At 40.9% G+C, this 25,183-nt stretch overlaps 1 protein-coding gene across 2 annotated transcripts; it reads left to right on the forward strand.

Annotated features, from left to right (window-relative positions):
- Positions 1 to 4,934: 4,934 nt before the first annotated feature.
- Positions 4,935 to 19,905, forward strand: LOC141627491 (TPR repeat-containing thioredoxin TTL1-like). Of its 2 annotated transcripts, XM_074440737.1 has the most exons (8): positions 5,028 to 6,426; positions 16,297 to 16,492; positions 16,795 to 16,979; positions 17,066 to 17,399; positions 17,681 to 17,885; positions 17,967 to 18,073; positions 18,213 to 18,344; positions 19,790 to 19,905. In XM_074440737.1, the coding sequence occupies exons 1-8, from the start codon at positions 5,420 to 5,422 to the stop codon at positions 19,823 to 19,825; spliced, it is 2,202 nt and encodes a 733-aa protein (XP_074296838.1). In that variant the 5' UTR covers positions 5,028 to 5,419; the 3' UTR covers positions 19,826 to 19,905. The 2 variants fall into 2 exon arrangements, with proteins under 2 accessions (XP_074296839.1, XP_074296838.1); XM_074440738.1 differs by lacking the exon at positions 19,790 to 19,905 and having other exon boundaries at positions 4,935 to 6,426; positions 18,213 to 18,934.
- Positions 19,906 to 25,183: the final 5,278 nt, after the last annotated feature.

The following is a 25,183-nucleotide window of genomic DNA, read 5'->3' on the forward strand; positions in this document are numbered from 1 at the left end:
ATGCTCGAGTAATGGTTGAATTGAATGTAGGGCATAAATTTCCAACTAGTGTGCAATTCAAGGATGAGCATGGCACTCTATTGAAGATCAAGGTGGAATATGAATGGAAACCGAGTATTTGTTTGAAATGTAAAGGTATGGGACATGAAACTAATGAGTGTATGAGGTCTCAAAATAAACAACAGCCAAAACCAAGTGGGAAAATGGTTTGGAGACAGGTCCCTAAAGTCAATAATGTTTTATCAGACAAGGAATATCCTGTGCTTCCACCTAAAACTCCAACAAAGATTCAGAGTGAGGAGAATGAGGAGAGTGAACTGGAAGACATAATTGATCTGGATGCTATTGAGAAAGAACAGAATCAGGTGACACAAACTGCTGACACAAACTGGTGACCCTCCTCAACAACCTATTTCTAATTAATAGCATTGGTTTTTGGAACGTGCGAGGTCTTAATAATGTAAATAAACAGAAGTTGGTTAGATGCTTTATGAATAATCACTCAGTAGGCCTTTTTGGTTTACTTGAGACTAAAATAAATGGAACTAATGTGAGTAATATTTCTCTCAATATGTTTGATGGTTGGTGTGTTACTACCAATTGTCATACACATAAGGGAGGTAGGGTGTGGTTGTTATGGAAACCTCATCTATTTGATGTTTGGGTGCTGCATTATGATCCTCAATTCATTCATGCTAAAGTTCAAGTCAAAGCTACTGCGAAATGTTTTTTCTTAACTATGGTATATGCTTTTAATGAAGGAACTGACAGAATTGGGTTATGGAACTGTTTGAATAACTATGCTGTTGGATGCACTGAACCTTGGGCTATTGTAGGTGATTTTAACACAGTGATGAACCCTGATGAAAGGCTAGGTGGTCAGACTAAGCCTGAAGATATGGAAGCTTTTGTGGATTGTATGAACAATTGTGATATGGTTGATATTCAGGCTACTGGGGCATTCTTCACTTGGACGAATAAACAAGATGATATGCATAGGAAATATAGTAGGTTAGATCGTTTTCTTATCAACTCATACTGGACTACCATGTTTCCTGAAATGGTTGGGCATTTTTACCCTGAAGGAGTGTTGGATCATACCCCATGTGTTGTTTATAACAACAAGCTAACTATTCAAAAAAATAGGAGTTTCAAATATTTTTCTATGTGGAGTGGGGCTACAGAATTTTTGCCTAAAGTCCAGGAGGTTTGGGACAGGAATATCCTAGGCACCAAGATGTTTTGTATTGTGAAAAAGCTTAAGGAATTGAAAACAGTCCTTAAAGAATTGAACAAAACCTGCTATGCTGATATTGAAGTTCAAACTGTGGAGACTGAGAAAGAACTAAATACTCTTCAGCTGCAGTTAAGTGGGAACCCCACTAGCTTTGATCTGATTAGCCAGGAGATTGGTATTATTGCAAAACTCAGGAGACTTCGTAAGGATAGAGACAGCTTCCTACAACAGAAAGCCAAGGCTCAATGGCTAGAGGAGGGGGACACAAATTCAGCTTACTTCCATGGTATTATCAGGAAAAAATGCATGAGAAACACTGTCATCCAAATTGAAGATCAGCATGGAATTGTTTGTTCAGATAGTAGTAGCATTCAGAGTGCCTTCTTGGACTACTTTCAAGGTTTACTTGGAAGTAAAAAGACTACTGAGGGTGTGAGGGATGCTGTCTTGGCTTATGGTAATGTCTGTAGTGAGGAGCATGTTGAGATTCTGTCCAAGCCAGTGACTTTTGAGGAGGTGAAACAGGTGGTGTTCTCTATTCCCATAGACAAAGCCCCAGGACCTGATGGGTTTTCAAGTGGCTTCTTTCGAGATGCTGAGAGTGTGATTGGGCAGGATGTCTTTGAGGCAGTCAAGGAATTCTTTGTAACTGGTCAATTACTTGGCCAGATAAATGCAACCAATGTGTGCCTGATTCCCAAATGTGAGAGACCAACTTCCGTGAAACAATTTAGGCCCATTGCATGCTGCAATATGTTATACAAAATCATTTCTAAACTCCTTTGCAACAGATTAGCTCTAGTATTGCCAGATATTATTCATGAATGTCAGGGAGCATTTGTTCAAGGGAGGTCCATCATTGAAAACGTCCTGATTTGCCAAGATATTGTGCATCAGTACTCCAGGAAGAATGTGTCACCTAGATGCCTGTTTAAAATAGATTTGCAAAAAGCATATGATACAGTTGAATGGGAATTTGTGGAGCAAATGTTGACTGGTTTGCAGTTTCCAAAACATTTTATTACTCTGATTATGGCTTGCATTCAATCCACTTCCTTTACTTTGGTCTTGAATGGGAATAATTTTGGATATTTCAGAGGTATGAGAGGTCTGCGTCAAGGAGATCCTGTGTCTCCTCTCATTTTTACAATCTGTATGGAATACTTGACAAGACTCATTAAGTTTGCTACAGCAAGATGGACTTTTCATTATCATTCTTTATGTAAGGGACTCAAGCTCACTCACCTTATGTTTGCGGATGACCTGTTGATGTTTAGTAAAGGGGATGCTCCTTCTATTCTCCTACTTTTGAGAGCTTTCAGTTCCTTCTCTAAAGCTTCAGGATTAAGCATGAATAACAGTAAGTCAGAAATCTTTTTTAATGGGATGCAGGAGGACTTACAGAAGGACATCCTTGCTGTGTCTGGTTTCCGGAAGGCACAATGCCTTTTAAATATCTCGGGAGTACCCATACGACCAGGGAAGATGAGCAAGAAGGGTCAGAATTGCCTGATAGAAAAAATGGTGGCAAAAATTCGTAGCCTTGGTGCAAAGAAGCTATCTTATGCAGGAAGAGTGGTTCTTATAAATTCAGTGCTTAACACTCTTTACAATTATTGGGCTGCCATGTTCATTATCCCAAAGAGTGTGATCAAAAGAGTAGAAGCCATCTGCAGGAACTTTCTATGGAGTAGCTCATCTGATTACCACATAGTTCCACTGGTAGGATGGGATAGAGTTACATTGCCAAAGGATGAAGGAGGTCTAGGAATTAAAAAGCGAGCTGTGGAATACCGCCTCGGTGGGGAAATTGGTGAATTGGCTATATATCAAGCCCGATGTGCTTTGGATCAAATGGGTTGCTAATGTGTATTTAAAGGGAGTTGAATGGCATGATTATACTCCCGGAAGTGATACCCCCGGACTGGAAGAGCATTTGTAAGGTTAAGGAAAGGATTAAGAGTGGTTTTCATGGTAATCTTTGGATTTCTTCGACCAAAGGATACTCTATACGTAATGGATATGAATGGTTGATGGGTCGGACCCCAAAACCGCTGGTCTAATCTTGTATGGAATAACTGGAACATCCTTAAACACTCTGTTGTTGCTTGGATGATTATGCAAGATGGATTAAATCTTAGAACCAAGCTATATGCTATTGGTTTGTGTCCTGATGATGATTTGCATCTTATGTGGGGAATGACTGAGACAAGTGACCATCTCTTTTCGTAGTGCGGGTTCACTAGTAAAGTTAAGGATAGTATTGCGATTGGATTGGTAAGCCAATGCTTGATCCTACTTTGCATTAATATCTCGCAAACAGAACGATTGCAATGGAAGGCTTCGTGTGTGTTCAAACAAAGATTCGTATACCATATGGTTTCGTAGAAACAATGCGAGGCATCGATTGTGTGTTCGAGACGACATTATAGCACAAAGAATCAAGTAGTTAATTCAGAGGAGAATTCGTAGCAAAATGTGTAATCTAGAAAGCAATGGTGCCATTGATCGCGGCAAGCATAGGATTTATGTGTTAGAATGCCTTAGCCGGGATTCGAACATTGTCCTTGTAATTATGGCTGTTTTTTGATATAATTTATATACTCACATTTTACCTAAAAAAAAAAAAGAAGAGCTATAACATTGAGCTCTTTTACTAGTAATGTTATGGCTGCAAAGCTATAACTTTACTAATCAAGAAACTCATTCTTGATTACCATTACGAGATAATCACCTATGCTATTCTAATCTTCAAGGAGATCTTCGAGTATAGGCTACGTCATCATCCAAGCTTGATTAAACTTTAGACGAACTTCGTCTTCACATAGTTCTTGAATGAATCTTGAATCGTTTGATCTTGAACGAAGGCTCTTGAACTTCTTACGCAATTGTCACATTCTTCTTTGTTGCTCATAATAGGTTAGTTCTAAAATACTTAACAAACGATTACACGCAACAAGTATATAAAATGTAAAACACCTTGACATCATCAAAACATAAACATATAAACTATTGGTTCAACAGCTGCGGTCCCCCGACGGTGTGGATTATCTGTTGCAGCAGGTAATTTGGCAGGACTACACACTTGAGTGTGTAGTTGGATATGAGGCATGATTGGAAATTGGAGGATGGTTGTATAGTGGTTGTTGTGGTTGTTTCTTGTATATTGTTTATCTTGATTATTCAGTGAACTGACCCCGTTGTTTTGTAAAACTGTGATGATCCATTCGGAGATGGTGAGCAGATTGTGACAGGTGATGATTATCTTTAGCTGCGGGGACGAGGATGAGATGTCATCACTTTAAGTCTAGCTTCCGCTGTTACAAGTTTAGATGTTTTGGATTTTTATGTATTGAGATTCATACACTTTCGTTTTGGTATTCTTTGAGACGTTGTAATCGCTAAACGTTATACTTTAATAAATGTTTCTGAATGGTTACTTTTGATATACTAATCTCGGGCAACCGAGATGGTAGCAGCTTCACATGCTAGGGTGGTCTTTGGTAAGGCACCTTGTTATATGGGGTGTTATAATATATGAAAGGTTGGGTGTTATTTCTAAAAATGTAAATACTGATAATAATTTGTAAAAATATGCTAATACGTGGTGGTTATTTGTGATTTTTTTCTAAAGAAAAAGATGAAAAGGGAGGAGTAAATGTGAAAACAAAAACTAAACAAGTGTAAAGTGTGAACTAGTTTCACTGTCACTTCCAATCTCACTCCCTTCAAACAACAACAATCGCTAAAAAACGATGATTAAAAAAAGCTAAAAAATGAAGTAAACCTCAAAACTCCATTCATTTCCTTACATCGTTTCTTTCCCTCTCATCATCTCCGACACTCGGCATCTCCTTGTTCTCATATCCAATTATCCATCACCCAAACACCCATTTATATTTATTTCAAATTACTGTACATTTAATTACAGTACTTTTAATACTATTTGGCTAGTTTAATAACAACACTCCCATTCTTTGCTCTCTCCTTTTTTTTCACGAGATCCCCATCTCTTTCATTTTTTTCACATCTTCTTCTACTACTAAACCCCATTTCTCCATTTTTTTGTTCTTCAATCGTAGTTCGTTTTCTGGGTTTTTGTTCATTGTTCATATAACATTGTTTCTTATCATCAGAAAGATCGCATAATATCTGGGTACATTGCAATTTTAATCAATAAAAATGGCCAATAATGATAAGGGGATACAAACACTATCAGATCGACTCAAGCACTCAAATTTTTCCGACAATAAACCAGATTTCCGTGAACTTGATCTGGGTTCACCCGTTTCCCCGCTCCGGACTCGAACCCGGTCTACTGGGCCTTCCCAATACCATATTTCTCTTACTACCACCACCACTAGCAGCAGCTCGAGTTCGTCTGGGTCGTTTTCGGGTCGGGTTAACCCGAATCCGGGAACAAAGAGGCATTCCGGAGAGTTGACGTTGTCCGGCTTGAATAATGAAACATGTCTCAGCCCGAAAACCCGGCCTGGTAGGAGTAAACCGGGCCACGGGCGGTCCGATTCTTCTGGGTCAAGTGGATCACACTCGATAGTGAACGAGACTGTCGGTGGGACGGTGAACTCGCCACCGTTGAATGTGTTACCGACGGGGAACATTATCTGCCCGTCAGGCAGGACAAAGGTGACCGGGCAGCATCATCATCATCAAGCTGCCCGGAAAGCTGACGTGTTGGGATCTGGGACCGTGAATTACGGTCACGGTAGTATAATGCGGGCAGGCGGAACCCTAAAGTCATCAACCTCCACCATCATCGGGGACGTATCCAGTGGCGGTGTTGTGTCGGAGAGAGTGATGGGTAATATAAGAGGGAATGTGATAGTTGGTGGCGGTGGCGGTGTAGTGGGGGATAGAGTAAGAGGTAATGTGGTGGTTGGTGGCGGAGGTGGGAGTTTGATGAAGAAGGGAACAGGGAATGTGGACCCTGAGGAGTTGAAGAAGGTGGGGAATGAACATTATAAAAGAGGGCATTTTGGGGAGGCATTATTGTTTTATGATCGGGCAATCGCCATTTCGCCTAGCAATGCTGCTCTCCGGAGTAACCGGGCAGCAGCATTGACGGGTTTGGGTCGAGTTGGGGAAGCAGTGAGGGAGGGTGAGGAGGCCGTGAGGTTGGATCCTGCTTATGGAAGAGCTCACCACAGATTAGGGTCTCTGCTTATTAGGTGATTTTGCTTATATTTTAATTATTTAGGATTTTATTGGGTCTTTTCTGCTGATTTTTTAAACTGCATTGTTGGTTTTTGTTGATTTTTTACCTGTTCTGGATATTTGGTCCTTTTGAGATTAGATCATGGTTCTTATTATTTGCTGTTCCCCTGGTTCATTATGGTTTATTTACGTTTTGTGATGGCTGTGATTGGTGGCACTGTCAAGTTCATGATTTCGTTTTGAGAATGATGGGAAACGCTTTTGGCTGGTGTTGTGATTGATTTGGGTGTATCATAAATGAAATCGGAGATAGTTGTCTCGAGAGCTCTGGCATTTGCAACTCCATCTGCTACATCAATCTAAGTCTGCCTGATGGTGCCTACTCCTTTGATAAATCTTGCCAATAGAAATGTAGATTCTAACCTATGATGATTTAGCATACTGATAAAGGCAGAAGGCTTGTGGACGTTAGGTCGCTGATTCGAATCACCTTGCGCTAGTAATTGCACCGGCCTTTCGTCTTCTTGCATGCCTAAACTCACAGAAAAAAAGGGGTTGGTTGGTGGCTGTCATTATCAATGCTTAATTTAAGGCTAGTCAATTTGTGAATTTGATGGCGAATTGTGATGCACACACCTTTATCTTTATGTTGGTGGCTTGTCACATGGTGACCTCCTTGGAGGGCATTTCTGCACATTGTTCAATCTTGCTATATTGATAGTGTAACACCCCCATACTCCAAGTGCCTTACCAGGACCACTCAGGTATAAGGATGCTACCATCTCGGTTACCCGAGGCATGATATTCATAAGACAATAACGAAACAACTTAAATGATATAACTTTAGTGAAAAGTACAACTGAAACCAAATCCCAAAATACGGGTACAAGTTCTTAAAACCAACTGTCATAAAAAATACGAAATGTCATAAAACTAAAAGACTACAAAATGGAAGACTTCTATCGTCGGACGGTGGCACATCCCACTATCCCGATCGAACTCAAACTCCGCATTCACCGCTCACCATCCCCGAATGGATCACCGCAGTTTTACAAAACAACAACCGGGTCGCACTAATCACACAACTCAATATATCAACAATAAGATAAACAGACAGCTTAATCACACACACACACACACAATCACACCAATCCCAACAATCTCAATCACCGACTGTCCACTGGACCAGCCCTGCCAGTGGGGGACCGCAGCCGTTCCCACCTAAACCCAGCTCATCATACCGAGCGATAACCCTATCTATTAATGTGCACATCCCCTTCCGTGGCGGGTTCCACGAAGGGCGAAACTATGGCGTGAAGCCACTTCCGCAAGTGACTCCACTCAGCCGAGAACGCATCTCGAGAACCATAGACAAACAATCACAATCACAATCACAGCCGTCACAATACAATTACTATATCAAACAATCAATCTCAACACATCAACAATCATCCCATTATGGGATAGCACAACTATCAGACGGTCTCTACAGCTGTATCAAAAAGCTTCTTCTACGAAACCTCCTCCTATCATACAACATACAAATGCTACCAAATCACAAACTACTCAAAAACCCCCAAATCCCTAGATTAGGGTTTAACCAACTTAAAGGAAAGACAACAAAAAGGGTACATAGATCTTACCCTCGACGCAAGGATCTCAACGGTATAACCAACGATGAAAACCGACCTTCCAAACTCCGGGATTTGCTAACAATGCGATTAAGATGATGAACGTACTTGCTTTCTCTCTTTGACAGTAAATTAGGTTTTGCAAAAGTGTTTAGAATGATGACGGAAAAGGTTATATATCTTAATCGCATAATTAACAAAATCCGAGAAAAACTCCCAGAACCTAGCTTACTCGATCGAGTATCTAAGGTACTCGATCGAGTACCCCCTTACTCGATCGAGTATCCTAGTTACTCGATCGAGTACCCAACAGGTCAGAAACTATTTTAAAACGCAACTTACCTTTACTCGACAGAGTAAGGCCTACTAGATAGAGTATCCAACAACAACAACATCAGAGCCTTAATCCCAAAATGATTTGGGGTCGGCTGATATGAATCATCCTTTCGAACCGTCCATGGGTGAACGCACGCCTCAAAATGCGAATAAAAAAGGGAAGATAAAAAACAAAAGGGAGAACGAAAATGTAATGGAAAGTCAAGGTGAACTTAGGGGTTTTAAAATCGAATTCCGTCTTTCTTTTAGAAAAACTTAAAATTTAAATTGAGAGAAAAGGTTAAAACGATTTTTTAAAAACCGAAATAGAGTTAAGGATCCGGAATGAACCAGGTAAAATTTATAAGAAAGTGGTTGTAAAACATAAATACGGAGTATTACAGCCTTCCCTCCTTGAAAAGAACTTCGTCCCCGAAGTTCAAACCACTACTAAACAAAGGTACTCCCTCAACACTTCCGACTCAACAACCAAAACAAAACTCAACATAAAACATGTTACTAACCCAACTCATCCCGACAAACATACCGACACAACATGTTACTAACCCAACTCATCCCGACAAACATACCGACACAACATACAAAAAGGGTATAAAACTCTTAAAAACTCTTCGCGATCATCTCCTACCCCCCTAAAAGAAACAAGGTTACGTCCCCGTAACCATACATACCTGATCAAAAAGAAAAGGGTAACGCTCTTTCATAGCTTCCTCTGGCTCCCATGTAGCTTCCTCAGTCTCGTGGTTAGACCAAAGGATCTTAAGCAAAACTGTCTCACCACTCCTAGTCTTCCTAACCTTTCGGCCAAGAATCGCTTAGGCACCTCAAGATATGATAAGGACTCATCTAGCTCTAAGTTCTCTCGCTCTAACACACGTGACGGTCACTCACATACTTCCGCACCATGCGATACATGAAACACATTATGCACTCTCTCTGCAAATTGTAAAGCGAGACGATATCGCAACTTCCCAACTCGCTCTAAGATCTCATAAGGCCCAATAAACTTTTGACTTAGCTTGCCTTTCTTCCCAAATCTCATAACCCCACGCATAGGAGACACTTTCAAAAGAACCTTTTCCCCAACCTAAAACTCTATATCCCGGCGATGTAGATCTGCATAACTCTTTTGCTTATCCCGAGCCGCTCTCATCCGTTCCCCGATCATCTTAACTGCTCCACCATCTCACGCACCATCTCCGGTCCTAAAACCACCGGCTCAAAGACTATCATCCCAACAAATCGGACTCCTACATCTCCTCCCATACAAAACCTCAAACGGTGCCATACCAATACTAGTGTGATAGCTGTTGTTGTAAGAAAACTCTATCAAGTCCAACCTCTGTTCCCAGCTACCACCAAAATCCATCACACAAGCTCGTAGCATATCCCCAAGTGTTTTGATTGTTCTCTCGATCATCTGTCCCTGTCATCCGCGGATGAAATGTCAGACTCATCTTCAAAGTTGTTCCCAACGATTCCTGCAACTCTTTCCAAAACCTTGATATAAATCTTGCATCTCTGTCAGACACTATGTCCTTAGGGACTCCATGTAACTTAAGCACGTTCTTTCGATAGGCCATAGCCAATTGTGCTTTAGTCCATGTATCTTTCATTGGAACAAAGTGAGCTGACTTGGTCAGTCGATTCACTATTACCTAAATCATGTTGTTACCTTGTTGACTCTTTGGCAAACCCACGATAAAATCCATGGAAATGGATTCCCACTTCCACTCAGGTACCGTTAAGGTACCGTTAAAGACTGAATCTTACCTTGTGGTCGTCGCTGTTCCCCCTTAACTCTCTGGCATGTCAAACAACGGGCCACAAACTCAGCTGTCTCTTTCTTCATTCCAGGCCACCAAAACGTATTCTTTAAATCCTTATACAACTTATCTCCACCTGGATGAACTGAATATGGTGTGCAATATGCTTCTGTTATGATAGTCTTTTTCAACTCCTCATCATTAGGAACACACCACCTACCATCAAACCTTAAACTACCGTCTGTATGAATAGAAAATCGAAATCGGGACACTGTCCCTTTCTCTACTCCAGCTCTTCACTCCACTGTCTTAGGATCCAACGCCTGCTTACCTCGAATGTCATCATAAAACTCAAGTTGCACCGTCAGATCACCCATGGCATCTCCTTTCTGCATCATATGTATCCCAAACCTCGCTACCTCATCTCTCAGCCTCATCAAAGATAGAGGTGTACACAAAGAATGTACACTCTTCCTACTCAAAGCATCAAAGAACTACATCGGCCTTCCCTTCATGGTAGATAATTTCCATGTCATAATCGCCAATCAGCTCCATCCACCTCCTCTGTCTCATGTTCAACTCCTTTTGAGTGAAGATGTACTTCAGACTCTTGTGATCAGAAAATACCTTAAAGATTGCTCCATAAAGGTAATGTCTCCAAATCTTGAGAGCAAACACCACTGCACCCAACTCCAGATCATGAGTAGGGTAGTTCTCCTCATAAGGCTTCAATTGCCTAGAAGCATAGGCAATCACCTTACCGTTCTGCATCAACACACACCCCAACCAATTCTTTGAGGCATCCGTATAAACCTCAAAGTTCTCAATCCCCTCAGGTAATGCTAAGATAGGAGCTGTGGTCAAACGCTTCTTTAATGTTTGGAACGTCGTCTCACAACTCTCATCCCAACGAAACCTGTTCTCTTTCCTCATCAACGCTGTCATAGGTCTAGCTATCTTGGAGAAATCTTTCACGAACCGTCTGTAGTATCCAGCTAAACCGAAGAAACTTCTGATCTCAGCAACATTCTTTGGTGCTTCCCACTTTGTCACTGCTTCAATCTTTGCCGGATCCACAGCTACTCCATCTTTAGAGATCACATGCCCCGGAAAAGCAACCTTCTCTAACCAGAACTCACACTTGGATAGCTTAGCATATAGCTCATGTGTAACACCCCGGCCCAAATCGGGTCGGGAGCGGTTACTTATGATAGCTCACCAGGCTGTGTACATGGCCCACAGATCAACACGGGTCCTTTATAGCGCATTTTGTCCTCACTCATGCGCATCCCGGAAACCTTCCCAGGAGGTCACCCATCCTAAGACTACTCCCAGCCAAGCACGCTTAACTTTGGAGTTCTTTCACATGGATGACCATAAAAGAAAGTGCACTTTGTTGATATGAGTAGTACTTCCAATCCCTTTAAGCACTAGTCATTTAAGCCTAGAAATGGACCTCTTCAATTACCGTGGGGTGTTACATCATGCTCCCTCAAAGTCTGTAACACAACCCTCAGATCTCCTCATGCTCCTCCTTAGTCTTGGAGTAGACTAAGATATCATCGATAAACACCACTACAAACTTGTCCAAAAACTGTCTAAAGATCATATTCATCAAATCCATAAACACTGCCGGTGCATTAGGCAACCCAAACGGCATCACCACATACTCATAATGGTCATACCTCGACGTGAAAGTTGTCTTTGGTATGTCCACCTCTCTAATCTTTACTTGATGGTACCCCGATCTCAAATCAATCTTAGAAAAGACTGATGCACCACTCAACTTATCAAACAAGTCATCTATCCTTGGCAAAGGATACTTGTTCTTCACTGTCACTCGGTTCAACTCTCTATAGTCTATGCACAACCTCAAACTCCCATCCTTCTTCTTCACAAAAAGAACTGGTGCTCCCCACGGCGATACACATAGTCTAATGTATCCCTTCTCTATCAGATCATCCAACTGTTTCCTAAGCTCCTCCATCTCCTTAGGACCCATACGGTACGGTGCCTTAGAGAATGGCCCCGTCCCTGGTTTCAACTCTACTGTGAAATCTATCTCTCTTCTCGGCGGCAACCCCGGAATCTCCTCTGGAAACACATCCTCAAACTCTCCCACCACTCGTATCTGATCAACGTCGGACCCTCGATCCTGGTCATCTCTCACATGGCACAATATCAAAGGACATCCCTTCCTTAGATATGACTTTAAGGTAACAAAAATCAACTTAACTTTGGGTTTGACTAGAAACCCACGATAAGACACACTAACGCCCTTAGGACCTCTTAAAGACACTTTATTTTGATGACAGTCTATCTTAGCTTTATACTTTCCCAGCCAATCCATCCCAACTATCATCTCAAAACCGTCAAAAGGAAACTCTAGCAAGTCTACAGGGAAATCAACTTGCCCAACTATCATAGGTACATCCCTATATAACCTCCCACAAGATACAGACTCACCCGAAGGTATAAAAACTTTCTCACTAACAGACTCATACACCCTCAAACCCAACCGTTTAACATGACTCGAAGATACAAACGACTGAGAAGCCCCCAAATCAAACAAAACAAAAGTATGAATACCATTAACAAGAAAAGTACCAGTGATAACGTGTGCATCCTCCTCAGCTGCTTTCTTCTCCATCACAAACCTTTCCATCGGTCTTCATCCACCTCCCGACAAGAGTGGGCGCGACGTGGTCGCTTAGCACCCGACCCTTGATTATTGTTGTTGTTCGTTGGTGGTTTCTGATAAGAATTACCGCCGTTGCGGTTGCCTCCACTCTGGTAGCTCTGACTTCCCCGGTTTGACCATAACCCAGCCGGTCTATTGCTCACCATAACCCAGCCGGTCTATTGCTCGCGTAGCTCTGCGCAGGTCTCTGGAAAGTAGGTCTCTGGAAAGTTCCCGGTGCACTTGTGCACTCATGTCTCTTGTGGCCTACACCACCACAACTGAAGCAGGTCGTTCCCCAACTACTACTACCACCTCCACGGCCACGCCCAAAGGAAGCCCCAAAGATCAACCCGACCCGAAGAAAACCCTCTGGGCGATTGTGGTTGCCTTTCTTGTGACTAGATTGGCCACCACCCTCGCTCTCAGACTTCCTTTTCTCGCCACCTAACCTCTCCTGAGCCATCTCCACCAACCTCTCAGCTCTCCCAGCTCTCTCATAAACTTCCTTAACATGAGTAAGGACTCCCACGGGTAACTTATGCATAATCTTAGGGGTCAACCCCCTCTCAAACCTCAGCGCCAGATTCTCCTCACTCAAACCCATATCCTCGATACTTAGACTTGTCATTGAATCGCTGTCAGTACTCGACCACGTACATATCGCGGTCATCTTAAACCCATCAAACTCCTCTCTCAACTTACTCCTCACATGCTCTGGTACAAACTCTTTTCTCATAGACCTACGAAACTCTTCCCAAGGTATAGCAGGTAAACCTTGGTTCGCATAAAACTCCTTAGCACTCACTTTCACCGTATCCCACCACTTGCCACCCTCCCTCGGATAGAACGGAGCTTTCCACTCTCATCTCATCGGACAAAGAACCAAATCTAATATGTTCTCCATCTCTAAGCCGCCTATCAAGAAGGTTAGGCTCCCCAACCCCCTTTACTCTTTCGGGTTAAACCTCGCTATATAGAGGCTGATTTTAGAGTGGTCAACCTCTTTCTCCTTATCCTTATCCTTATCTTTCCCCACAGTCTTTAAAGCCTCAGTAAGAGCATCCCGATGCTCCAACATCTTAACAATGTCATCTATGTTCATAAGCTCAGCTCTCGCATACAACGCATTCTTCTTGGGGGTGGATATAAACATACGCGCTAAAACCTCAAAACACGAAAACAAGCTGCCCAGACCCTACTCGATCGAGTTCCCCAAACATACTCGATCGAGTAACAGGCTACTCGATCGAGTGCCCACCATACTCGATCGAGTGCTCCAACATCAGACCCCAAACAGACCTTCTGATCTCTAACATACTCGACCGAGTAGCTAGGCTACTCGATCGAGTGACCCCCTACTCGATCGAGTGCCCGAGGTACTCGATCGAGTGCTCAAAAACACGATTTTGGACTCAAAATCGTCAAAAACCCACCCGATCAAGTCAGTCCCACTCGATCGAGTCATGCTAACTCAAAAACGCTACCCGCATGCTATATCATATTCTAACATGCTCAAAACTTTATAAAACCAACGTTATATCATAACTAAGCATATAATGCTACGCATCCTTTCATACGATCTACGAAATCATTATATCATGTTATTAAACGCCACATTGTAAACATCCATCATGTTTCTTATTCCAACAACAGTTCTACATAAACTTTCTACTGCAAACATCCAACAGTTACACACACTTCATCACATTCACACACAAGCTAACCAAACAACGCATACGACCTTGACATACACCCCCCATGTGACCGGTTCAAAATTGTAGGGCGAGTTCGCGACTTTAGGACGTCTCCCAAGCCTTTGCATTAGCTCCTACAACCTTTACCCCGGTTCATTTTAATTGACCCCCATGTTCATTAGATTCATTGGTTACGGGTTTCGAAATCGTCTCTCGATACCATTTGTAACACCCCATACTCTAAGTGCCTTACCAGGACCACTCAGGTATAAGGATGCTACCATCTCGGTTATCCGAGGCATGATATTCATAAGACAATAACGAAACAACTTAAATGATATAACTTTAGTGAAAAGTACAATTAAAACCAAATCCCAAAATACGGGTACAAGTTCTTAAAACCAACTCGTCTCATGAAATATTGAAATGTCATAAAACTAAAAGACTACAAATGAAGACTTCTATCGTCGGACGGTGGCACATCCCGCCTATCCCGAAGATTCAACTCAAACCTCGCTCAATTCTCGCTCACCATCCCCCGAATGGATCACCGCAGTTTTACAAAACAACAACCGGCCGATCTAATCACACAACTCAATATATCAACAATAAGATAAACAGATGCTTAACTCACACACACACACACAATCACACCAATCCCAACAATCTCAATCACCGATCGTCCACCTGGACCCCGCCAAAGCCGGGGGGACCGCACCGTTCCCACCTAAGCCCAGCTCATCATACCGAGCGATAACCCTATCTATTAATGTGCACATCCCCTTCCGTGGCGGGTTCCACGAAGGGCGAAACTATGGCGTGAAGCCACTCCCGCAAGTGACTCCACTCGGTAGAGAACGCATCTCGAGAACCATAGACAACAATCACAATCACAATCACAATCACCACCGTCACAATACAATTACTATATCAAACAATCAATCTCAACACATCAACAATCATCCCATTATGTGATTAATACCGAGTAGGAAATCCTACCCGGAAAGCACAACTATCGACGGTCTCTCAAAATTTTGTATCAAAAAGCTTCTTCTACGAAACCTCCTCCTATCATACAACATACAAATGCTACCAAATCACAAACTACTCAAAAACCCCCAAATCCCTAGATTAGGGTTTAACCAACTTAAAGGAAAGACAACAAAAAGGGTACATAGATCTTACCATCGACGCAAGGATCTCAACGGTATAACCAACGATGAAAACCGACCTTCCAAACTCCGGGATTTCTCTCTTTGACAGTAAATTAGGTTTTGCAAAAGTGTTTAGAATGATGACGGAAAAGGTTATATATCTTAATCGCATAATTAACAAAATTCGAGAAAAACTCCCCGTAAACCGGCTACTCGATCGAGTATCTAAGGTACTCGATCGAGTACCCCTTACTCGATCGAGTATCCTAGTTACTCGATCGGGTACCCAACAGGTCAAAAACTATTTTAAAACGCAACTTACCCTTACTCGACAGAGTAAGGCCTACTCGATAGAGTACCCAAAGACTGATAAATACGGAGTATTACAGATAGGTCCAACCTTTTTGGGTCCTTGCACATGTATCATCCCAATGACTTCGTTGGATTCTACATCTGCCGATTAGGTTATAATTGTGACGAGTCATTTTCCCTTCATCCTGCATCATTAGTGTTTCCCTTTGTTACATACTTTGTACACTTTTGTACTACTCTAGTTTGTTTATGCATTGGTAGCTTTGTGTAGGTAGTTATTTATCTTCCTTTTTTCTTGGTCGGTTCAGGCTAGGACAGGTAGAGGTTGCCAGGAGGCACCTGTGTTATGCGGGTCAACAACCTGATCCGACGGAGCTCCACAAGTTGCAAGTGGTTGAGAAACATTTAAATAAATGCTTTGAATCACGGAGAAATGGAGATTGGAAAAGCACATTACGGGAAGGAGATGCTGCCATCACTGCCGGAGCTGACTATTCCCCTCAGGTAAAAAGTCTTGGGACTATGTTGGAACCTTTGTTTAGCACTCCGTCTCAATTTATAAGTTCCGGAGTACAATGTAAGTTCGATCATGTTTGATTTATCTAAAAAAGAGTGTTAATATCATCAATTTATAAATGTTGAGCTATTGTATACTCTTGAGAAAATATTGGTCAAAGTCAACATTGTTTGACCACCAACGCTAATGAGGACAATATAAATGGACCAAGGGAGTATTGAATTTATTAAAATCATCTTAGGGATGCCTTTACTTTGAGACTGAAGCTAGTTTGTTCCATGAATTGCAGCTCTTCTTATGCAGAGCAGAATCTTTACTAAAACTACTACAAATCGATGATGTTGAAAGCATTTTGTCAAATACACCAAAAATAGACCCATCTCCACATTGCTGCTCAAATAGTAAGTTTTTCGGGATGCTTTCCGAGGCTTACCTGTTTTACGTCCAAGCCCAAATCGAGATGGCACTTGGAAGGTAAGTCAGAGGAATAGTCTTTCTTCCAGAGCGGAACTTTTACGCTTGATTTGGGAAAGTGAGAAAAGATGATGGATATCTTGCAGGTTTGAGAATGCAGTAACCCTTGCTGAGAAGGCCAGGAAGATTGACCCTAGAGGTGTCGAAATTGCAAAACTGCTAAATACTGTGAGACTGGTGGCAAAAGCCCGAGCTCGTGGAAATGATCTCTTCAATTCCGAAAGGTTTACAGAAGCTTGTGCAGCTTATGGAGAAGGGCTCAAACTTGATCCTTCCAACTCTGTTCTTTATGGGAATAGAGCTGCTTGTTGGTATAAGCTTGGGATGTGGGAGAAGTCTATTGAAGATTGCAACCATGCACTTCGTATCCATCCTAATTACACCAAGGCCCTTCTTCGAAGGGCTGCCTCCAACAATAAGGTAAAAAGGCAGGTCTAATTTTCTAAGTAGGGTCATCTCCGTCATAAAATCCCTCGAGAGACCATTTAGTTGTAGTTTAGTTTGAGCCAACCAATTTTACTAGAAAGTTCATCTACTTACCCACTTACCTACAAAAAACTAAAATAAATTAGTAACCACCCCGTTGTATGGGTCGGTCCCATGATAATCTTATCCTAAGGCCGTTTCATATGAAAATTGGGCATCTCTTTACTCTAAGGCATTGTACAATTAGTGACCATGTTATTTGATGTTGCTAATAGCTTGAACGGTGGGGTGAGGCTGTTAGAGATTATGAGGTTGTGAGAAAACAACTTCCTCAAGATAATGAAGTTGCCGAGTCTTTATTCCATGCGCAAGTTGCATTGAAGAAATCTCGTGGTGAAGAGGTCTATAACATGAGGTTTGGAGGTGATGTTGAGGAAATTACGGGTCTTGAGCACTTCAGAGCTACTATATCCTCACCAGGTGGTCCTCTTGTCGATTATCGTAGTTTTTCTGTTGGCCTTTTTTTTTTCTTTCTATAATATCGACTTTATGGAATTGCAGGCGTGTCTGTTGTCCATTTTGAAAGCCCTTCAAATCCACAATGCCAACGGATATCTTCTTTATTGGATACCCTATGTAGTCAATATCCTTTCATCAATTTCCTCAAGGTGCGTTATTATCTTCCTCACATCGTGCTCGAAGCTTGATGTTTGCGTTACTTTTACTACCGTCTTCATTCTAATGAGCATAAGTTGATCTTTTGACAACAATATCGTGTTGTTTTTAAATGTTTTTTATTGATTATAGGTTGATATTGAGGTGAGCCGAGATGTAGCTGAAGCTGAAAGCTTGAGAATAGTACCGACGTTCAAAATATACAAGAATGGTAGCCGGGTGAAAGAGATTGTCAATCCAACAAACGATGTGTTGCAAGCTACGGTGAGACACTATAGCTTTTAACAAATATCACTGTAAAAACTAATCTATAGTTTTCTTGCTGCAACTCCTTAAGCCAAACTCTCGAACAACCATAGACTGTTGGGACTGTCCTACTTCCGCTTAAAAATCCCGTCTTTTCGTGCCCAACATTCTGAGAACCGTTTAGATCAAATGCCAAAGGAACCAAAGGGATAATATACAGCTTAGCAACTCTTAAAATTCATTTCATTCATTCATTTCCCATCACCCTCTTTGGTTCCTCTTTCTCCGCCCACATTCCTTATTTTCCCCTCAAAAATTTCGCGTGAGACCTTCTTTGACTTCTGCACTGCCCAAATATTCGATCCAAGAAAAACAAAGCAAGAGGGGGAAATGTGTACATTTATAAGATGCAGAGTATGAGTGTATGAAGATGGAAGGATCTGTTTATGTATATATGTTGGATTATATATACAAAAAGAAAAAGAAAATTACATTTAGAGGCCGTGACGGAGATTTGATGTATTGTCATGTATGGTGGGTGTACTTGAATGGGATAGTGAAGGAAGGATGAATATGATCAAAATTAATGTTATTATCTTCTTATTTCTTGTTACTTTTGCAGAACCATTTCTATTACAAGTATTCCTTAATAATTTTGTTTCACCATATTTTGACAAATAGTAATATTCAGTTATCGTAAAATGAGATGGTGGTCTACATAGAGACGACAGTAAGCTTGATCCCCTAGTTGATAAGTGAATTAATGACTCGGTTGTGTACACGGTGGTTGATGACATTGATTGCTGCTGTTAGTGTTACTAGCAGCAGCATTGTTCTTGTAGGGGAAGGGCATCTCTTCCTAGAAAACTCTTGGATGCTTGAACTCATTTAATGTGTACGTACGAACGTATGCAAATATAGAGTTGAACCCTTAAACTAATTATTACTGACTGGTTTATGACAAAGTCATATAAATACAGGAATAGTACTCAGATTTATGTACGGCTATCAAGGTCTATGAATTTTCCTACAATATGGCTTTGAAAGCGCACAAATACTATCCTACAACCAGTTGTATAGTAGCATTGTACAACCGCCTCAAAGTTGTTGAGCTCTTACACAAAGTTGTTGAGTTATTTTACAAGTTATTGAGCTATAGTACAAAGTTATTGAGCTTAATAATTATTCTGTTAAGCTCGATAACTTTGTATCATAGCTCGATAATTTTGTTAGTAGAGCTCGATAACTTTATAACAAAGTTCAACTACATTGAATAAGTTGTATATACAACAAGTTGTATAATACATTAACTGTTGAAAGCGGAGGAAGTAAGATCTTCTAGGTTGAACCCTAAAGGAGTTATGCATCAATGCCGTGCAGATGATCAGCTTTTGGATTTAAGGAATAGTGTTTCTTTTCCTCTTACTTAATTGTGAGTTGTGACCAACTTGAGTTATTTGTAGATGCTTCTTGGCACCAAAATCTCTCTACTGGTTTAGGTTGGGTTATAAGGAGAAACTCTAGAGAAGTGGTTTTACAGGGTGCCCGATCGTTAGCGGCACAAAGTGTGGAATAAGCTGAAGCTCTGGCTATTCGGAAAGGATTAATTGCTGCTCTGAAGTCTAAATACGTTCATATCTCTGTCTTCTCTGATTGTTTGCCGGTGTTATCTAAAGTCCTCAAAATTACTCAACTCCACCATGGAACCAAGACCATTATTGAAGATATCTTTAATTTGGTCCACAATTTCCATTGTATTTCCTTATGGTTTTTCCCTGGAAACTATAATATGATAGCTCATGGATTAGCTAAGGGATTTATCCGTCTGTAATCTCTACTCGCTTTCTAATTGTCAAAAAAAAAAAAAAAAAAAAAAAAAAATATTCATCACCATCAACATTCACTAGCTAATAGGTTAGACTTTAAGCTCCCAATTAGGGATGTCAGGCGGTTATTAGCGAGTACCGGCCCGCACCCGTCCCAATTGGGGCGGGTATGGGTACAACTTTCGTGGGTGGTAGGACGGGTACGAGTACAAAAATTCCACACGCCATGGGTGGTGGGGCGGAGATGGGTTTTACGTCATACCCACCAAATACCCGCCTACTGACCAATTATTAAAAAAAATATATATATATATTATTATGACTTTTGATAATGTTCTTTACTAATTTTATTGAAAATCCTAAACTTGATTATAAATAGGAAAAATTACAATTTACCACCTATTATATTATATTCTTTACAATTTACCACCTATTATGTTATACTTTACAAATAACCACCTAAGTTTCATGTTCATCCCCACCATTCTCACTTATTTTACATTCTAGTGACGGTTTTGTGTAATTATTGACTCGACTTCATATTACCGTCTTACGTTAATTTGCATTGACCAATATACCTTACACCCCACATTACATTACATATACTTTTTTTTTAATTCCCCGCAAGCGCTGTCTTCATCCCGAACTCCTATTCTTCCCCAGGAATCGTGTTTCAATTAGTGTTCTTCCCCAGACTCGACTTCATTCAAGTTCGTTTCCCCCTTAATTTTATTTTTTGAACCAGTCTCCAATTAGGATTATGTGTTCATGTTCTTCCCATTGTATTCTCTTTTGCAATCTTTTTGGGTTATTTGATTCTTCAATTGGGGTTTTCTATTCGTTACAATTGAGCCACACTTGAGCTCCGTTCCTGGGCAATCTTCCTTATTGGGTTCTACTCCACTTACCAACATTTCCGAAAAACAATTTACAGCTTCATAAAAATGTCTGTGAATCCAGAAATCAAAATCGTCCAAGAAACTACATTTTTATCTTGAATTTGATCAAATACTTTATGGGTACCGGAGATTAAACCGAAACAAGTATAATCTTTCATCAAACAATTGGAAATATAAACATTGTTGGTTGTACCAGAAACAATGATTTGGGCATGTAATTGACGAAGAATTCTAGGGGTGCATGGGTGTAGCAAATGAACTCGGCGCGGTTGGAATCTTGGTGGATTGTTGTTGTGGTCGGAGCAAAGAGTGGTGAAACGGATCGGAGGACGAGGGTAGTGGGGTTGCGGAATTAAAGGAGGTGTTTCGTGTTGGTGTTGTGTCGATGTCGATGTCGGTTGAGGTATGTTGGTCAGGACGGAGTGCAGGTGGTGTACCGGAGGCTCACAGTGGTGTTTTGTCTGGTGAGCTGGATGTTGTCATGGTGGAAGGTTGGTGATTTATGTGGTGGATTGACAGTGAAAGAGTCAGATTATGCGGAATTGCATGATTTATGGGGAAAATTGGGGGTTTGAGTTGAAGACACGATATGGGGGTAATTAGTGTAAGGAGTAAGGGTATGTTGGTCAATGCAAATTTATGTAAGACGATAAAATAAAATCGAGTTGATAATTACACAAAACCGTCACTAGAATACTCCCTTCGTCCCGGTCAATTGTTGTCCTTTGATTTTGGCACAAAGACCAAGGAAAGAGTAGATGACCAATAACTAAATGACAAGTGGAACAAATTAAATAAGAATGATCAAATTACTCATCAAATTCATTCTTAAAATAGAAAGGACAACAAATGACTGAGACACTCAAAAATGGAAAAGGACAACAAATAACCGGGTCAGAGGGAGTATAAAATAGGTGAGAATGGTGGGGAGTAACATAAAAGTTAGGTGGTTATTTGTAAAGTATAACATAATAGGTGGTAAATTGTAAAAAATGAAATATAATAGGTGATAAATTGTAATTTTTCCTTATAAATATGAAAACTTACGGAAATTCATAGTGATTAAACAACATTTTATTTAAAAACGTATCGTCAAAAATTATGACATAGGTGGTTGGTGGGTAAACGGGGCGGGTACGGGTCTAGATTTTCATTTAGTGGGGCGGGTACGGGTATGGAAACTTGTACCCACCACGGGCGGTGGGGCTGGTACGGGTATGAGAATTGCTTGATGGGTACGGGTACGGGGGAGCGTATATCCACCACCGCCTCGTCCCGTCCCAGTGACATCCCTACTCCCAATCCATTTCAAGTTTACGTCTATTGAAAGACAATCTTATGTTACACAAATTCTTGTTTACAACCGTTGCTTATGTTATTATAGTCGAGAGTCGAGACCAAACCATATTAAATAAAACTTAGTTTTCCACTTAAAGAAAAATATCAAACAAAATGAGCGGGACACGAGGAAAGAAACACTAAGACCATGTTTATGATGATGCCACAATCTCACATGGTAATGGTAATTTCACAAGATAAATAGTGTATTGCCAAGGATTATCCTTGATTTGACGATCTATAATTTATAAAGAGGTAGATGTTGGGAGAGATTAGTGGACACACAAATTTTCATTTGTGACGGAGGTATCCGTCGCAAGTTTGCGACGAGTGCCGTTTCCTCTCACAAAATGCCCATGAGCAGGTCAGTGAAAAGCACATGGGAGGTGTCTCACCTTGTCCCCTCTCCCTTTTCTGTGAGAGGTCACAAGCTTGTGACGGGCTACGGGCTAAGCCCGTCACAAGCAAGACTAGCTGTAGTGGACAAGGTTTCCATAAATAGTAATTAGTCAAAATAAAATTGTAAGCATGACCTGTGGGATTCAATCCAACGAATTGAACATGTTTTCAAGATAATTTGTCAAGATCCATGTGCAGATTTGAACATAAAAGGGTGACAAGTAGTAGGAATTCAATTCAATTCTCATGTGATTAGAGCTGGCAAAAGTTGACCCGATCCGAGGAACCTGACCCGACTCGTCCGAAACTCGACCCGATACAACCTGAAAATTGGGTGAACCGAATTTGAGCCAACCAGATAACCGATAGCAGCCTTATTTTTTCCAACCCGAACCCGACCTGAATCGACCGGACCCGACTCGTGACCCGATATTTTCTCAACCCGATAGATGACCCGATAATGATCTAGTTTAATAATGGTTTAAATAACACCAAATTGACATTCATCTTAATTACTTTCACTTAAAACTACAATTAATACACATCCCCATTATTTAAACATAAAATTACCGTCTAAAACTAAATATAAGATAAAATATATGCCGATAACCTGACCCGACAATGACCAGACCCGACTTCCCACCCGTTGATGACCCGACCCAAAGATGACCCGACATGAACCGAGCCGACCCAAACCCGACACTGACCCGACATAACCCAAACCCGACATGACCCAACCCACTTTGAGAACCGACCCGATCTCAATTCTCTCAACAATGCTGTCAGTTTTAATGCATTGGGACCCACCTATCAAACCGACCATTTATCATTTATATTATATTATATTATTGATTATTAACTAAACAAAATGGAGAAGTCTGATTTCTTTGGCACAAAAAACATGTGTCATAACAGTCATAAGCATTCCTTTATTCACGGGAACTTGGTTTTATGGTCAAATTATAAATTTATAATGCTTTATTTGCTGCTTAACTTCTGCTCAACAAGTGCCCAAATTTGATAGAAAATTTGGTGAATCGAGGATAATTCGATACATTATACATTTATACTCTCCTGTATAAGCGTATGGTTGTGATCAAACCTGAACTTATTCGCGATCTACGAGTAATTGTTTTACCTATAAGTGACTCAGACATGAAAAAAGCGTTAGGGTTAAGGTTCTCTCCCATATCGAGAGATATCTAGTACCTTTACAAAGGAAAGAAGGGATCAACGTCTCATTTTTTTATATAGCTAATCAACCGTGACTTTTATTTAACCCGATCTATAATCAACCCAACCCTTCTTCTAACCTGGCACGAGACTCAACTGAAATAAACATTTCTACATTTCCTTGTATCTTGGGCTCAACTGAAATAAATTAAGCTAGCTGACGGATATAGAAGTGGTAGTACTCCAGTATTTTGCACTGACAGTTTTCCAATAATAACTACCGAGTACGTACAAGCTACTCCCGTACTATAATCCCTTACAGTACACGGAGTAATAAATTAGTAAAGCTACGTACAAATACTAACGTACTATAATCCCTTGTGAAGTAGGATTACTTGTTGGGTACACTCTTATCAAACACCATGATTAATCAATAATTTAAAACTAATTGTATTACATTTACATCATGAATAGATGGAAAAAATGGATTAGGGTTGATAAGAGAAATGGAGAGTTGGGCTTACCAAAAGCTACAATGAAGAGTGGTGGTGGTGTGTGCAAGCAATGCGAGTTATATAATTTGAACATACAACCTAGATATTGTTGGACCGTGACGGTGGTGGTGGTGGTGGCCGTGCAAAATTGGGCGGGTATTGTAAAATTAAATTTTGTACGGTGTTGCATCATTTAAACAGTGGGATTTGAGTCGAGTGACCAAAAAATCCATAAATGGCTTTGCTTTGATGGTCTCACAAATCACAATAGTGATCTAGTGATCTACTAGTCTAGGATAAATTATAGCATCAGAGGTCACCTCGTCAACACTAACATACACCCATCAACCGTACACACTGTCCCTCGTCATTCATCACTGCTTTTTTGTTTCTTTATATTTTGCTCATCAGATAAAGAGGATCCCATCCCATGCCATGCCATGACCAATTTGTCTCATGCACGACTTAAACCACCCGTTTGCAAGGTCTGTGTACAAAAAAGAGGTCGCTCCATGAAGTACGACAATTTTCATTTCAGTATTACCTACGCAAACTCCAGAGCTAGAAGTCTAGAACAATAGGCGTAGAAGTAATGAAAGGAGTGCATAGGCAATAAAAAAGGGATTTTACAGGGCATGAAAAGAGACCCTTTAAGGTGTGCAAGGAGTGATTAAATCTCTAGTAAAATGATCTCGTAGAATTAAGTCAGTCAGGGCGAGACAATTTCA

Source organism: Silene latifolia, chromosome Y (assembly GCF_048544455.1).
Source record: "Silene latifolia isolate original U9 population chromosome Y, ASM4854445v1, whole genome shotgun sequence".
NCBI classification, from domain to species: Eukaryota; Viridiplantae; Streptophyta; class Magnoliopsida; order Caryophyllales; family Caryophyllaceae; genus Silene; species Silene latifolia.